Genomic DNA, 15,650 nt, shown 5'->3' on the forward strand with positions numbered 1-15,650 from the left:
TTTTCAACGTTTATTTATTTTTGGGACAGAGAGAGACAGAGCATGAACGGGGGAGGGGCAGAGAGAGAGGGAGACACAGAATCGGAAACAGGCTCCAGGCTCCGAGCCATCAGCCCAGAGCCTGACGCGGGGCTCGAACTCACGGACCGCGAGATCGTGACCTGGCTGAAGTCGGACGCTTAACCGACTGCGCCACCCAGGCACCCCTGAAATTCTTTATCAAATGCAATGTATTATTTGCTCCACTAATATAAATTCTGTAATTTTAACAATAAACACCAGAGGAACCTTCTGTAGATCCACCCTCCTTTATTGTAGCTCCAAACCCCTCTATAATAAAACAACACGTCAGAGAAAGATGTACCATTAGACTTAATGTGAAATGATTAGGGAAATTGTCCTTAACAGTAACATTTAAATGTTTAACATTTAAATAAAGGTGCCTTATATCACCACATTCTATATGAAGAGGAAATAAAAGAGTAACAATTAGAAATGAAGCAATTAAGTATTTTTTGCTTTCTGCTTATCTGCCTAGAAACATCAAACAATTCCTCTAAAATTACCAAAGGTATATATAAAAATTATCAAAGGCATAAAATGGTACACATAATATCATTTGATAACAAATGAATTCTTGTATGATACTAAGAATCAACATGAAGTTTTAAAGAAAAGTTATCCATTCACAAAAGTCACTACCCATAAAAAATACAAGATAACTTCAATGACATATTTCAAAACAATATCATTAAGAGGAAGATGATTTGATTTTTTAATTTTAAATAGGGGATGGTGTTCACCATGGAGGGGAAACGATGTTCCTAAGGAGGAAAATATATAAAATAATCAAGCTTTATGGCTCAGCCAGTTGCTCAAAATGAGAATCTCTCTCCTTATACTGTCTTCAGTGAATCTTACACCTTAAAGAATCATGTGCTTTGCCCCAAACTTCTGTCTGGTGAGTGACAATTCCTGATTATTGGTTCCTTTTTCAGAATCTGGCCACTCCCAGAGGTTATAGAAGGCTGTCCAAGCTCTCTGATATCCCATTGAGTGAGAACTGCTCTGACTGCAAATATCTCAGCCCCCATTCTTTCTCCCAGGCTCCAGTATGGTGCTCCTGAGGGTCCCTGGGGCCCCGGGGATGGCAGCTCTCATGATGTCCTTGATGACGCTGAGCTCCCCTTTGGTTCAGAGCAGAGACACCCCAGGTAAGTGCAGAGCTGCTATTCTTGGAGAACCTCCCCTCAGGGAAATGCTTAGGGGGGCCTTCCATATGGGCCCACTCCCTGAGGAAGGCTTTGGGGCTCTGACATCGTGCAGAGCTGCTAGTCTCACCAGAGAGAAAAGGAAATCAAGGGACAATGGTACCTGGTGATCTGGAGTGATTTGGAGGGACAAGTTTCTCACAGAGGGATCATCAAAATGGCATTTCAACATCAAAGATCAGAAAGGGGAAATTATGGTTAGTTTGCATTGTCCACAATCTGAAGATCTCTCTATCAAATCAGTGCTCCAGGTAGGCACTCCAGAACCTAGGCGCTGGTAGGTTCTGTGGAAGGATCCGCAGAACCAGGCAAGAACCCTCATTCCATGACCATTGTTGGCCAGGGCAGCAGAAGAGGGTGATGGGCACAAGCTATGGTTAAGGCCAGCAGGATACCAGTTGCAGCTGTCCCTCACATCAGGAGTCAGGTCAGGGCACATCAGGACAGAGCCAGAGAAGAAGTGAGAAACAGGAAATGGCCTTTTCTAGTTCTGATTCACCACCATGTGTGATAGAAAGGTGAATCTGTTTATGTTAAAATTTCTCAGCCTCTTCATCCCCATCCATAAGGCCAGCCCCACTTCCTCCTGAGGATCAGGTACTATGGGGCTCTTTCCTCAATTTCCAGAGGTAGTAGCATCTGAAACTCCCAAATCCATCTGCTCAGACTCCATCCCGATATACCCATTTCTCAGATAGAGGGAAGAGAAAATTTCAGACATTTATGACTCAGATGGACAGAGAGTTGGACAGGGCATCTCAGCCATGCACGTGTGCTTGCACATAAGAGAAGAAACGGAGAAGCGAGAATCCTAGACTGCTGGAGGGGCTGTGGAAGTAGCTGGTGAGATGGGACAGTGTCCCACAGGACGTGAGAGGAGAGGCATCACCATTCTGGTGTGGTGGGTAGTGATAGTGGTGGACGTTGATATGAGTACATTTGAAATCAGGTCTGGGGTCTGCTTTGGAGTGAACAGAGAGTGGTGGGTGGTGGGAGGGGTGGGGTGAGGCAGAGAAGCCAGTGGGTTCAGACATAAGAGGAACAAATGGAATTTCCCTGCCCTGCAAGAGAGACCACTGGGGGGTGGGAGCAGGTGGACCCAGAGCTCTCGGCACAGTTTTGATGCTGAGGAACTCACTGCTGGGTGAAATGTGGAGTCCGGGAAACTTGGACCCAATGGGCCTGGGCATATTCCTCCATTTCCTTCATATGCTTCCAATTCCTCGGGGTTTCCTCAACTTCCAACAGAGCAGAAATAAAAAGAGAGAAAAGGGGAGAACCTCGCTTAACGGGACCTGGGTGACACTGAGATTGTTGAGAAAATACTAGTGCCTATTGGATCATGAAGAAAATTGTGGAGTAGGGAAGCATCCGACTCATGGATGAAACAGGAGCTCTAAGAGCCGCTTGAAACATCCTCTGTTCAGGGCATTCTCCATCCTGGCATTTAGACCCTGGGACTCTGGCCTACCACACACCTGGGCAGCAGAAGACACCTGGGGATTTAAGCTTTTGTTTACTCCCCTTCTTCTGCCTCCCTTTCCCAAGTGAAAGAAGAGGTGGAAAGAAAAACTATCAGTATTAATAAAAGCTCCTTTTCAAGCATTAATGTCGTGCTTCAAAGGGCAGCTCCTTTTGAGCCATTCTGAACAAACCAGGCTCTGTCCCTCGTTTCTCTCTGTCTCCACATAATCTACCCCATCACAGCTTGACAAGGGGAAGAGCTCTAGCCTCCAGTGACCAGGGCCAGACTCTATGCTCTAGGTTTTATTTATATCGTTTTATTGAGTTTTAAATTAAATCAAAGTAGTCCTTCAAGGTAGAAAAATAATAATAACAACATCCTTTTTTATAGGTAAAAAAGTTGAGACTCTGAGAAGTTGATTACTTGCCCAAGGCCACACAGCTGGTCTGTGGACATCTTTACTGCCCTGTCCACATTGCCTTCCTTATATCCTATAGTAATTACATAGTCTTAATATGTCCTATTCTGAAAAGATGATTTCTTTTATGCCAAAACTCTTCTAGCTCTACTCTAGAAAATTCAGATGTTTTCAAGAGTTTTACAAAGTCTGTGCTACTTTTCAAATACACATACAAGACAGTTTTGAGAGACCCTTTGTATGACATCTGTCTGCTTTGAAAATAAGATCTCATTATGGGAAAAAGAAAGTCAATTGCTTTACTTTAAAAAAAATTTTTTTAACTCCAGTACAGTTAACATGCAGTGTTATATTAGTTTCAGGTGTACAATATAGTGATTCAACAATTCTATATATTACTCAGTGCTCATCAAGATAAGTGTACTTTTTAATCCCCTTCACCTGTTTCATCCATCCCCCCATCCACCTTCCCTCTGGTAACCATCGTTTGTTCTCTATAGTTAAGAGTCATTTCTTGGTTTGTCTCTTTTTTCCCTTTGTTTATTTGTTTTGTTTCTTAAATTCCATATATGACTGAAATCACATGGTATTTGTCTTTCTCTGACTTATTTCACTTAGCATTATACTGTAGCTCCATCCATGTCATTGCAAATGGCAAGATTTCATTCTTTTTTATGGCTAAATGACATTCCATTGTATCTATACAACACATCTTCTCTATCCATTCATCTATCGATGGACACTTGGACTGCTTCCATAATTTGGCTATTATAAACAATGCTGCATTAAACACAGGGGTGCACATATCCTTTTGAATTAGTGTTTTCATCTTCTTTGGGTACATAGCCAGCAATGCAATGAGTAGATTCTTATTTCTATTTTTAACTTTTTACTATTTCTGTTTTTAATTTTTTGAGCACTCTCCATACTGTTTTCCACAGTGGCTGCACCAGTTTGCATTCCCACCAACAGTCATAGCAGCATTTTTCTAAAGAAGTCTTCTGAGGCAAGGAAAATAAAGCAAAAACAAACCATTGGGACTACATCAAAACTTTTTTAAGTCAATTGCTTTAAAAAAAGAAAGCATTGCAACCACTACTGAGAACTAGCAGAACTGTGTTCTGATTGAAAAACAGGTGGGGAAACCTCTTAGTGGAACAGGGAATGGAGTTGGATGTGGGGGAGGAGAGCAGGCAGGGCAGGTAGAAGATAGATATCACAGACTCCAAACTGGATGGGGCCAGGGGCTCAGAGGCTGAGAGGGCAGAGCATAGAGCAAGACAGGCTCAGGAGACTGAGAGAAATGAAGTGCTCCTGTGGCACAGCCACTAAAAGTCAAATGGGGCTCCCTGAGGCTTGTGTGGTGGCTCCTGAGACTACTCTTCCTCCTCCCTGCCTGAGCAACCAGTTGAGCAACTTCAAACTGGGACACATGGAGCCCTGAGGAAGGACAAGGATTCTGAAGAGACCACCCAAATCAACTCTAGTCATCTCTGCAGTGACAGAGACAATGGCCAGACCCCCCCCCCCCCCACACACACCCTTCTCTGACTCTTAGGAGGGCCTGTTAAGGCCCCTTGACAGCCACTCGGAGAGGGTCTTGAGCAGAAGGAGAAGCTTCATCTGGGAGCTGGGCTCCCCGAGCTCAACCCTGAACTGACATGGTGAGCCTCGTGTTGACATGCTCTTCAAACATCCTTTACTTCTGCCACTGTGCCGCATTGCCCTCATTTCTGTGGTCTGGGAAGTTGTGCCATAAATTCATTCTGGAGTTTCCATTGATGATACATTTTAAGTCACACAGAGAGGCTGCAATTTAAAGACTCCTTCAATAGACAATTGTGGACCCCCAGTTAGATTCCAGGCAGCCAGTAATGTATAATCAACTCTTTGCTGACCAGCATTATGCTGATAACAAAAGAAGACAAAGACAACACAAGAAAAGAAAACTGCAGGCCAATATCCATAATGAATATATATTCAAGATCCTCAAAGGAGGGGCACCTGGGTGGCTCAATGGATTAAGCATCCAACTCTTGTTTTTGGCTCAGGTCATGATCTCATGGTTGGTGGGCTTGAGTTCCGTGTTTGGCTCTGCACTGACAGCACAGAGCCTGATTGGGATTCTCTCTTTCTCCTTCTCTCTCTACCCCTCTCCCTACATGCTCATACTCTCTCTCTCTTTCTCAAAATAAATAAATAAATATGTAAACGTGTTTTAAAGGTCCTCAAAAGAATACAAGCAAACCATATTCAACAGCATACTAAAGGAATTATACACCATGACTAAGTGGGACACATCCCTAGGATGCAAGGATAGTTGAACATAAACAAATCAATCAGTGCGATACACCACATTAATAAAACAAAAAGGAAAAAAAATACATGATCATCTCAACAGCCACAGAAAAAACATTTGAGAAAGTTTGGCGCCCATTCACAATTAGACTCTCAACAAAATAAGTATAGAGGGAACTCAAACTCAACACAGTAAAGGTCATATATGAAAAGCCCACAGCCTACCTTATCAATGGAGAAAAACTGAGAGTTTTCCAAGATCTGGTTCAAGGCAAGGATATCCACTCTTGCCTCTTCTTTGCAACATAGTTATGGAAATCCTGGCCAGAACAATTAGACAAGAAAAAGACATAAAAGATATCCGAACCAGAAACAGAGAAGTAGAATTATCTCTGTTTGTGGATGACAAGCTCATATAGACAGAAAACCCCAAAGACTCAAAAAACAAAAAAACAATTAGAACTTTTCAAAAAATTCAGTAAAGTTGCAAGATATTAAGTTAACATACAAACATCAATCACCTTTCTATACACAGACAATGAACTGTCTGAATAGAAGTTTAGAAAACAATCACACTCACAATAGCAACCAAAAGTGTAAAATACTTAGGAATAAACTTTACCAAAGAGGTGAAAGACATGTACACTGGAAATTACAAAACATTGGCAAAAGAAATCAAAAAAGACTGGACTGGAAGAATATTCATAGTACCCAAAATGATCTACAGATTCCATGCCATCCTTTTCAAAACCCCAATAATATTCTTGATGGAAATAGAACAAAATAACTCTAAAATTCATATGGAATCACAAAAGATCCTGAATGATCAAAGCAATCCTGAGCAAGAAGAACAAAGCATCACATTTCCTGATTTCAAAATATATTACAAAGCTACAGTGATTAAAACAGCATAATCTAAGGGGCGCCTGGGTGGCTCAGTCGGTTAAGCAGCCGACTTCGGTTCAGGTCATGATCTCGCCATCTGTGAGTTCGAGCCCCGCATCGGGCTCTGGGCGGACAGCTCAGAGCCTGGAGCCTGTTTCAGATTCTGTGTCTCCCTCTCTCTGACCCTCCCCCATTCATGCTCTGTCTCTCTCTGTCTCAAAAATAAATAAACGTTAAAAAAATTTTTTTTTTAAACAGTATAATCTAAGGTGCCTGGGTGGCTCAGTCAGTTAAACATCCAACTCTTAATTTCAGCTCAGGTCATGATCTTAGGGTTTGGGGGTTTCAGCCCCATGTCACGCTCTGTGCGGTTAGCGCTTAGGATTCTCTCTCTCCCTCTCTCTGCCCCTCCCTTGTTCTCTCTCTCTCTCTCAAAATAAATGAATAAAGTTTTTAAAAAAACAGTATGATACTGACATAAATACAGACGTATAGAGCAGTGGACCATAATGGCCCAGAAATAAATCCACACATCTACAGTCAACTTATACTCAACAAGAATGCCAAGAACATACAATGGGGAAAAGATAGTCTTCAATAAATGATACTGAGGAAACTGGATATCCACATGCGTAATAATAAAATAGGATGCTTATCTCACACCATATATAAAAATCAACTCAAAATGATTAAAGACTTAAATGTAAAATCTGAAATTATAAAACTTCTGGAAGAAAACATACAGGAAAACCTTCTTGACATTGGTTTGAGCAATGATTTTTTGGATATGACATCAAAAGTACCGGCAACAAGCAAAAACAGACAAACAAAATTGCATTAAACTAACAAGCAACTTACTAAATTTACTAAATTTATTTTCAAAGTACAGGAACTCATGTAACTCAATAGAAAACAAACAAACAAAAAACTGATTAAAAAACCAGCAAAGGACCTGAATAGACATCTCTCCAAAGAAGACATACGGTTAGCCAACATGTATATGAAAAAGTACTCAACTTTACTAATTATCAGGGAAATGCAAATCAAAACCACCATAAGATACCATCTCACACCTGGTAGAACGGCTAGTATCAAAAGATGGAAGAAGATTAATGATTCTAGGATGTGGAGAAAAGAGAACTCTGCACGCTGCTGGTGGGGATATAAGTTGGTGCAGCCATTATGGAAAACAGTATGGAGGCTCCTCAAAAAAATTAAAAATAGGAGTGCATGGGTGGCTCCATTGGTTGAGTGTCCGACTCTTGATTTCAACTCAGGTCATGATCCCAGAGTCCGGTGAGTATGGAGCCTGCTTAAGATTCTCTCTCTCTCTCCCTCTGCCCTCTCTCCTGCTCACACTCTCTTGCTCTCTAAATTAATTAAGTAATTAAGTAAGCAAATAAGTAAAATTAGAACTACCATATGATCCAAGATCCAACAACCCCACTTCTGGGTATATATCCAAAAGAAATGAAATCTGGATTTTGAAGAGATATCTGCACTTCCATGTTCACTTCAGCATTATTCACATAGCCAACATACGGACACAACTTAAATGTCCATGGACAGATGAATGAATAAAGAAAATGTGGCATATACACACAGCGAAATAGTCTTCAGCCTCTAACAAGAAGGAAATCCTGACATTTGCAACAACATGGCTGAATCTGTAGGACATTACGCTCAGTGAAACGGGCTGGATGTAGAAAGACAAATACTGCATGATCTTACTTGTATGTGAAATCTAAAATAGTCAAATCCATAGAAGTGGTTACCAGGGGTTAGGGGAGGTGAAAATGGGGAGGTATTTTTCAAGGAGTACTAAGTTTTATGCAAAATGAGTTAAGTTCTAGAGAACTATGTACAGCAATGTGTCTATAGTTGACAGTATCATATTGTGTACTTGAAATTTAAGAAGGTAGATCTTGAGTGTTTTCACTACAAAAAAAAGAAAAAAAGGTAACTGGTAACTGTATGAGATGGTGAATATGCCATTTGGCTTGTGACTATTTCAAAATGTACACGTGTATCAGGCCATCAGGCTTTATCATGATTTTTTAAATTTTAGAGAGAGAGAAAGCATGCACAAGTGGGGGAGAGGGGGAGAGGAGGTAGATTGAGAAAGAGACAGAGAGAGAGACAGAGAGAGAGAGAGAATCCCAAGCAAGCTCCATGTTCAGCCTGGAGGCCGGTGGGGCTTGATCCCACAACCCTGGGATCATGACCTGAGCCGAAATCAAGAGTCGGACGCTCAACCAATTGAGCCACCCAGGCACCCCTATGTGGTTTTTTATCATCAAATATATGTCAATAAAACTGGAAACATATTTTAAAAAATAAAATCAATTATCTGCCCATTCTCTGATTCATAAGTATTTACTAAGACTAAGGTTAGATGCTGTATACAGATACAAACAAAACAGTAACTTGCTTTAAAATGTTCAAGTGTAGGGGCGCCTGGGTGGCGCAGTCGGTTAAGCGTCCGACTTCAGCCAGGTCACGATCTTGCGGTCCGTGAGTTCGAGCCCCGCGTCAGGCTCTGGGCTGATGGCTCAGAGCCTGGAGCCTGTTTCCGATTCTGTGTCTCCCTCTCTCTCTGCCCCTCCCCCGTTCATGCTCTGTCTCTCTCTGTCCCAAAAATAAATAAACGTTGAAAAAAAAATTTTTTTTTTAAAAAGTTCAAGTGTAAAGAACAGGATAAGACATGGGAAAAAAATCACATTGTCTGAGTGTCCCTAATGTGATCATTGTGATAAGATTCTAAAACACACAGAGAATGCACTCACCCATTCTTTTTTTTTTTTTAAGTTTATTTATTTATTTTGAGAGAGAGAGTAAGCAAGAGTGGGAGAAGGGCAGAAAGCGAGGAAAAAGAGAGAATCCCAAACAGGCTCTGAGCTGTCAGCACAGATCCCCACATGGGGCTCGAACTCATGAACCACAAGATCATGACCTGAGCTGAAATCCAGAGTCAGATACTTAACTGACTGAGCCACCCAGGCGCCCCACACCCACCCATTCTAATGGGTTTCCTACATAGTTTTTGTTCCTATGCATTCTTTCAAAATATGTATTTCTCATGTGTCTATGTATATATATTTTTTAACACTTATTTTTGAGACAGAGAGAGACAGAGCATGAACAGGGGAGGGGCAGAGAGAGAGGGAGACACAGAATCTGAAACGGGCTCCAGACTCTGAGCTGTCAGCACAGAGCCCGACGCGGGGCTCGAACTCACGGACCGTGAGATCATGACCTGAGCCGAAGCTGGACGCTTAACTGACTGAGCCACCCAGGCGCCCCCCATGTGTCTATATTTTTAACATTCCTACACAATGTTATAAAGTATATTGTTTTCTTTTTCTGTCACTCAGCATAATAACAATAAGATCTGACAAGGGAGTGAAGAGTACAATCATTTGGTTTCTTCTAAGGGTTGCATAATATTCCACGGTGCACATGACAACAGTTTAGGTATGTGCTGTCCCAGGGATGATCACACCGACTGATTTCTGCCAACTCCTCAGTTTCACAAATACTGCCACAGCCAGCAGCAGCCCCTAGCTGTCCCTTTATGAACATTTTTGATGTCTAACAAGTTGTGGGAGTGCTGCATCATATGACATACATCTCTTCAATTTGACCGAGTGTCCCCTGAGTGCTATTCTGACCATCTGAGGCAGCTACACTCCATCAAGCAATATGTGAGTTTTCTCCATACCCCCAGGCACCAGTTTGGAACTATCCAACTCTCTAATTGTTCTGAGTCTGATAGATTTCAGTCTCATTTCCTTCTGAATTTTCAACTCTTTCCACTGATGAGCCGCAGTCTGCCTTGCAAGTTTCCTCTCCTACAAATCCCCATCCCGCTCCTTACCTACTTCTCTATCACAGTCCTTTATTTTGCTTGTGTTTTAGGAGTTGCTTATATATTTTAGATATGAGTCCCATGTCAATTGTAGGCATGGCGAGTCTATTCCTATTCCCTAGTAACTTCTTAGTGGTGCACTTTGCTTAACAGAAGTATTGAAATTTAATGTCATTCCTTTCATTCTATTTTTGCCTTGTGATTCAAATTTGCTCAAGAAATGCTTCCTCACCCCCCTATTCGTTATCACACTCAGCTATCCATTCTGATATTAACCTCATAGTCTACTCCTCATAGAGCTTTACCTCTACCAGAGGCAGAGTGTCTGCTACGAGTTGAACGGGACACACCACTTCCTGGAACAATACGTGTACAACAGAGAGCTGTTCGTCCAGTTCGACAGTGACAGCGCCGCGGGAGTGTTTGTGGCGGAGTCTGAGCTGGGCCGAGAAACTGCCAAGAACTGGAACATCCAGAAGGAGTTCCTGGAGCTGAGACGGAGCACCGTGGACACGGTGTGCAAGCACAACTTCGAGCTGGACGAGGGTTTCACGCTGCAGCGCAGAGGTGACGGGCGGGTGGGAAGGTGACGACTCTGGAAGGGGTGGGCTTGGGCAGCAGAGGAGAGGGGACCCCCCCCCCAATCTGCCCCGGAGAGGCCACCCTACCCGGGCTCAGAGCCCGTCATGGTGCACAGGAGCCAAGATCAGTGCGGAAAGGGCCAGACTCCCTGCTAATTAAACACGAAAGAGTGAAGAACACTAGGTTTGTGGATCTGGCTACAAACTTTTTTTTTTAATGAAAATATCAAACTGCAAGATCAAAGGAAATCTATTGACTGACTATAACCTGATTCCGAGATAATATTTGGCAGGATTATACATCCTTTTGAACAAGATGAGAAAATGTAAATTCAAGGCATAGCCTGTTCAAACATTTCTGATCAAAAAATATTAGTTACTGTCTCTTACATTTCCAGCAAAAGTGTTAGCACCAACTTTGACCCTCTCCTGTTCTTCTTTGCTCTTTCTTTATTGGGTATGACAAGGTCATTCTTAGAACAACTGAATGTTTCATTCTGTTTTTCCTACTATGTGCTCCATCTTCTGCCTCTAAATACCTTAATAGATATGATTCACATTTAACATCTAAGAAGTCATTTTGGCAAAAAAAAAAAAATCGCTAAATGCACTGTTTTTGGTGGTCTCAGCTGTCATAACAAGATTCTTGTCCCCTCCTAGTCCAGCCTAACATGAACGTCTCCCCCTCCAAGAAGGGGCACCTGCAGCACCACAACCTGCTTGTTTGCCATGTGTCAGATTTCTATCCCGGCCACATTCAAGTCCGCTGGTTCCTGAATGGACCGGAGGAAACAGCTGGGGTTTTATCCACTAACCCGATCCATAATAGAGACTGGACCTTCCAGATGCTGGTGATACCGGAAATGACCCCCCAGCAGGGAGATGTCTACACCTGCCAGGTGGAGCACCCCAGCCTGGACGGTCCTGTCACTGTGGAGTGAGTTGCTCCCTGAACTCCAGGCTCTGAGGGCTTCTCATTCTGTCTTGTGTCACTCACTATACATTGGGGTCACACCACCCCGTATTGTTCCTCATCAACCTAACCGCCATCTTTGCTGGAGCAGTAAAGATCTGGCGATTCGAGCACACATGTATCCTGCCCTGGGCAGGTCTAAAGGATCTCTCCTTGTCAAAGCAAAAACTCAGAAAGGCAATTGCATTCATGACTGGCCCTCACACATGGGAACTGCCTCTCTCTTCCATCTCCATTCAGTCCCATAAGCTCGGACTTAATGGGCTGAATAAATCCAGCGTTTGCCTCCTGTGGAAGTCATCACTCTGAGGCCCAAAACATTAGCGTGCTGTCCACATCTGCTCCTACTCCATAGTGGCTCCAAGCTTGGCCTTATCCTCTTCCTTTTCTCTCCACGGTGGCTTAGATCAGGGTCCAGGCATCAGACAAGGCCTTGGGGTTGTGGCAGGTGAAGACGGGACTGACCCTGAGTTCATTCTTCTCAGAGGCGCAGTCTGATTCTGCCCGGAGCAAGATGCTGGCTGGAGTCGGAGGCTTCGTGCTAGGGCTTGTGGCCCTCAGAGTGAGCCTCCTTCTCCGTTTTAGAAGCCGCTGAGGTAAGAAACTTCTTGAAAGTGGTTGCTACTGTCTTTCCACTGTCTCACTCCCCTCTTCTTCAGTCATGAAGTTGTGACAGAAAAACAAAACAACAGAGCAAAAGAGGCCACTGAAATCAGATTCGGTTAAGGCAAAGACAGCCTGTAGGGAGGAAGACAGCTAGACGGAGATCTGACCCAGTAAGATACCTGAGGCTGCTGGTCACCCTATTCTGCAGGGTGTTCTTTGAAGCCTGGGGTAGACTCACACCCACAGAGTGGGCCCTGCTTTCATTCCCGGTGACATGGGGGCCGCAGTGCAAACATTTGGTTAATTTTCTCACGTGTTGTCACTCTTTACTCTCTCAGTGACCAAATTCATCTTCCCCTCTTACTTTCATTTCAGGACGATAGGGACCTCAGCCAACAGGTGGTATTTCTGTTTCCTTCTTCCTTCTTGGGATATAATTCATTTCATTGCAACATAAGTTTGGGAGCATTCAATAAGGATGCTGTGTTCAGGATATGTCATGGGCAGTGCCCTGAGAATGAGGAGAAACTCTCAGAGGCTGCTCCTTTTTTTTCAAGTTGAGTCAAATTGCCTCCAACTCTTGATCCCATTTTCATCTGTAAGTGGGTGTGGCCACAGAGCATGACTTTGCCCCATTGCTGAAGGAAAGTCCAGAAACTTTTCCATTTTTCTTAGGCCAGCATTCAGCCTCTCTCTATAATACTTTTCTCTCCTGGGACTCCAGAGGTAAAGGGAATGTAGTCTTTGAGCTTAGATTGTTTTAAATTCTTCTTCTTCTTTTTTTAAAGTTTATTTATTTTGAAAGAGAGACAGCACAAGCGGGGAGTGGGGCAGAGAGAGAAGGAGTGAGAGAATCCCAAGCAGGCTCCACACCATCAACACAGAGCCTGCCATGGGGCTTGAACTCACAAGCTGTGAGCACAAATCAAGAGTCGGACGCTTAACCAACTTAGCCACCCAGACACCCCTTACGTTCTTCGTATTCTTCACAGGACTCCAGAACTGATCTCAACTATCACACGTAGCCTTAGAACAAGTGATTCTGATACTCCTGTTGTCCAGCAATCCCCCACTTCCAAAAAGGATATTATGGCTAAATTGTGCCCCTGACACCAGTTTCTGAGTGTCTGCATTTTAATTCAATGTACTTACTCTTTCTCAAGTTCTTCCAGTCTATTGAGGGACCTTTCCTGAGGAACATAAACCATCTAAATCGAATATTGTTGTTCTTTCTTTTTGAGAGGAAGGAGATGATCATGTGGCCATGTTTATGGTTGAAGGGTTTGGTGATCACTGGACAGGTCATTGTTGTTTTACCCAGGCATGGAGAAATAATACACTTCTTGATGGTGATCGATTCTCCTTATTGAATAAGAGGCCAACTGATAGAGGACCTCCTAAAATTTGCTTTACTTCATTGTAGATGACCAAATTCATTCTGCATTTTTACTAGTTGAGGGGTGGAACCATCACTCCTAGAAATCCCAGATGGAACAGACACTGAGCCTGGATTTCGCCATTGACATTCATATAGGACTGATAAAGCATGTCAACCATGAAGAATATGCTTTCCAAGTGCAAAAATCAACATAAGATCAGAATGGTAGCAAATGATATTTGCTCACAGGTGTAGATCACAGGTGTAGTATGCTAACATTATAGTTCTCTTTTTATATTATTCACATCAGGGTATAGAAACAGACTTACCCCATGACTCCATGTTTATCAGATCACCCTAAACTTCCCTTTGAGCCATGCAGTAGGAAGTACATCTCCAGTTTCAAAAGCATCAAAGAAAGGTGATACCAGGTTTTTCAGACATAGGCCTGCTTTATAGAATACAGTTTCTTATGATTTTTGTAAATCTTTTAGTTGATGTTTGAGACCAAGATAGAAATCATATTTGCTTCAGTCATTTCATGGCATGATGTGCCATCTAAGCCCAAATTTTATATAATAGTAACCAGGAAAACCTCTAATTCCTGTAATATTCATAGATTAGTGTCATTTTTCAAAACCAACAAGGCCTTAACCAAACTTAAAGAATTTTCCTTTCTTAACTGACCTTCTTGCATGGGACTATGTAGAACCAGGGGTTTTTTTAATGTTTATTTATTTTTGAGAGAGAGATTGACAGAGTGTGCGTGGAGGAGGGGCAGAGAGAGGGAGAGACAGAATCCGAAGCAGGCTCCAGGCTCCGAGCTGTCAGCACAGAGCCCAGCACGGGGCTCGAACTCACAAACTGCAAGATCGTGACCTGAGCCTAAGTCGGACGCTCAACCTACTGAGTCACCCAGGCGCCCCCGGTTTGAGCAAATATCATTATAAACTATGACCACACGTCAGTTTTTGGTGATTTTAAATATCACAAGATAGACATCTTGTGATCAAGTAAGAGGCCATTTCAGGGGTCTCCAAGACCACCCAGATTAGGTGAATCACTAGGAAGATTCATATAATTGTACTCATGGTTGTGACTTATTACAAACTTTATGAAGCAAAGTCATTCAAGGGAAAAGGCACATGGGACAAAGCCCAGAAAAACCAGGTGCAAGCTTCCAAAAGTCCTCTCCTGTTGGAGCCGCAGGACACGCTTAATTCCTGAAGCCATGAGTGTGACCACAGGTGTGAAATACTGTCTGCCAGGAAAGCTCAGCGCTCGGCGCTCAGGATTTTTACTGGGGCCTGGTGGTGGAGGCACCCTCTGCCTAGCATGTTCCAAAATTCCAGACTCGCAGAAGGAAAGCAGGTGTTCAGCATAAACCAATTTTTATACAGTTTAGACACAATTTAGGCATATTCTTAATGGGTCTGGGAATGGTGGGAACCCTTTCAAAATCCAAGTTCCCAGATGCCAGGCAGGGACCAACCTTGTAAGCAGACCTTTCAAAGAATGTTACTGCTTTTCTGCACAGGAACAAACCATCCATTTTGCTGACAATTTTCAAAATCACACGAGTATCCATTTTTATCAAAGAAAGACATACACTGATACAGAAAACACCCTTAAATCCTAGTTTCCTGGAAACACGGGTTATTGCAGAAGACATGGAGCTAAATTCATATAATTATTTTTCATTCTTGTTATCATGATGTGAAATTATTATTAAAAATGTTTTATGAGTTTCTATTAGCATTTAAGCAGTTTTTAAAACACTTTTTTAATGTTTTTACTTATTTTTGAGACGGAGAGAGACAGAGCATGAGCAGGGGAGGGGCAGAGAGAGAAGGAGACACAGAATCCAAAGCAGGCTCCAGGCTCTGAGCAGTCAGCACAGAGCCCAA

At 42.8% G+C, this 15,650-nt stretch overlaps 2 protein-coding genes across 2 annotated transcripts in view; one reads left to right on the top strand and one right to left on the bottom strand.

Moving 5' to 3' along the window:
• Nucleotides 1–12,808, top strand: part of LOC125165820 (HLA class II histocompatibility antigen, DP beta 1 chain-like) — a 50,839-nt gene extending 38,031 nt beyond the window's left edge. The window contains 4 exon segments of the mRNA XM_047859192.1: nt 1,107–1,214; nt 10,503–10,772; nt 11,447–11,730; nt 12,247–12,808. Coding sequence (XP_047715148.1) covers nt 1,107–1,214; nt 10,503–10,772; nt 11,447–11,730; nt 12,247–12,354 — 770 coding nt within the window. The 3' untranslated portion in view covers nt 12,355–12,808.
• Nucleotides 1–15,650, bottom strand: part of LOC125165821 (HLA class II histocompatibility antigen, DP alpha 1 chain) — a 30,177-nt gene that overhangs the window by 7,510 nt on the left and 7,017 nt on the right. The window lies entirely within an intron of this gene.

This window comes from Prionailurus viverrinus, chromosome B2 (genome assembly GCF_022837055.1).
Source record: "Prionailurus viverrinus isolate Anna chromosome B2, UM_Priviv_1.0, whole genome shotgun sequence".
Classification (NCBI taxonomy): domain Eukaryota; kingdom Metazoa; phylum Chordata; class Mammalia; order Carnivora; family Felidae; genus Prionailurus; species Prionailurus viverrinus.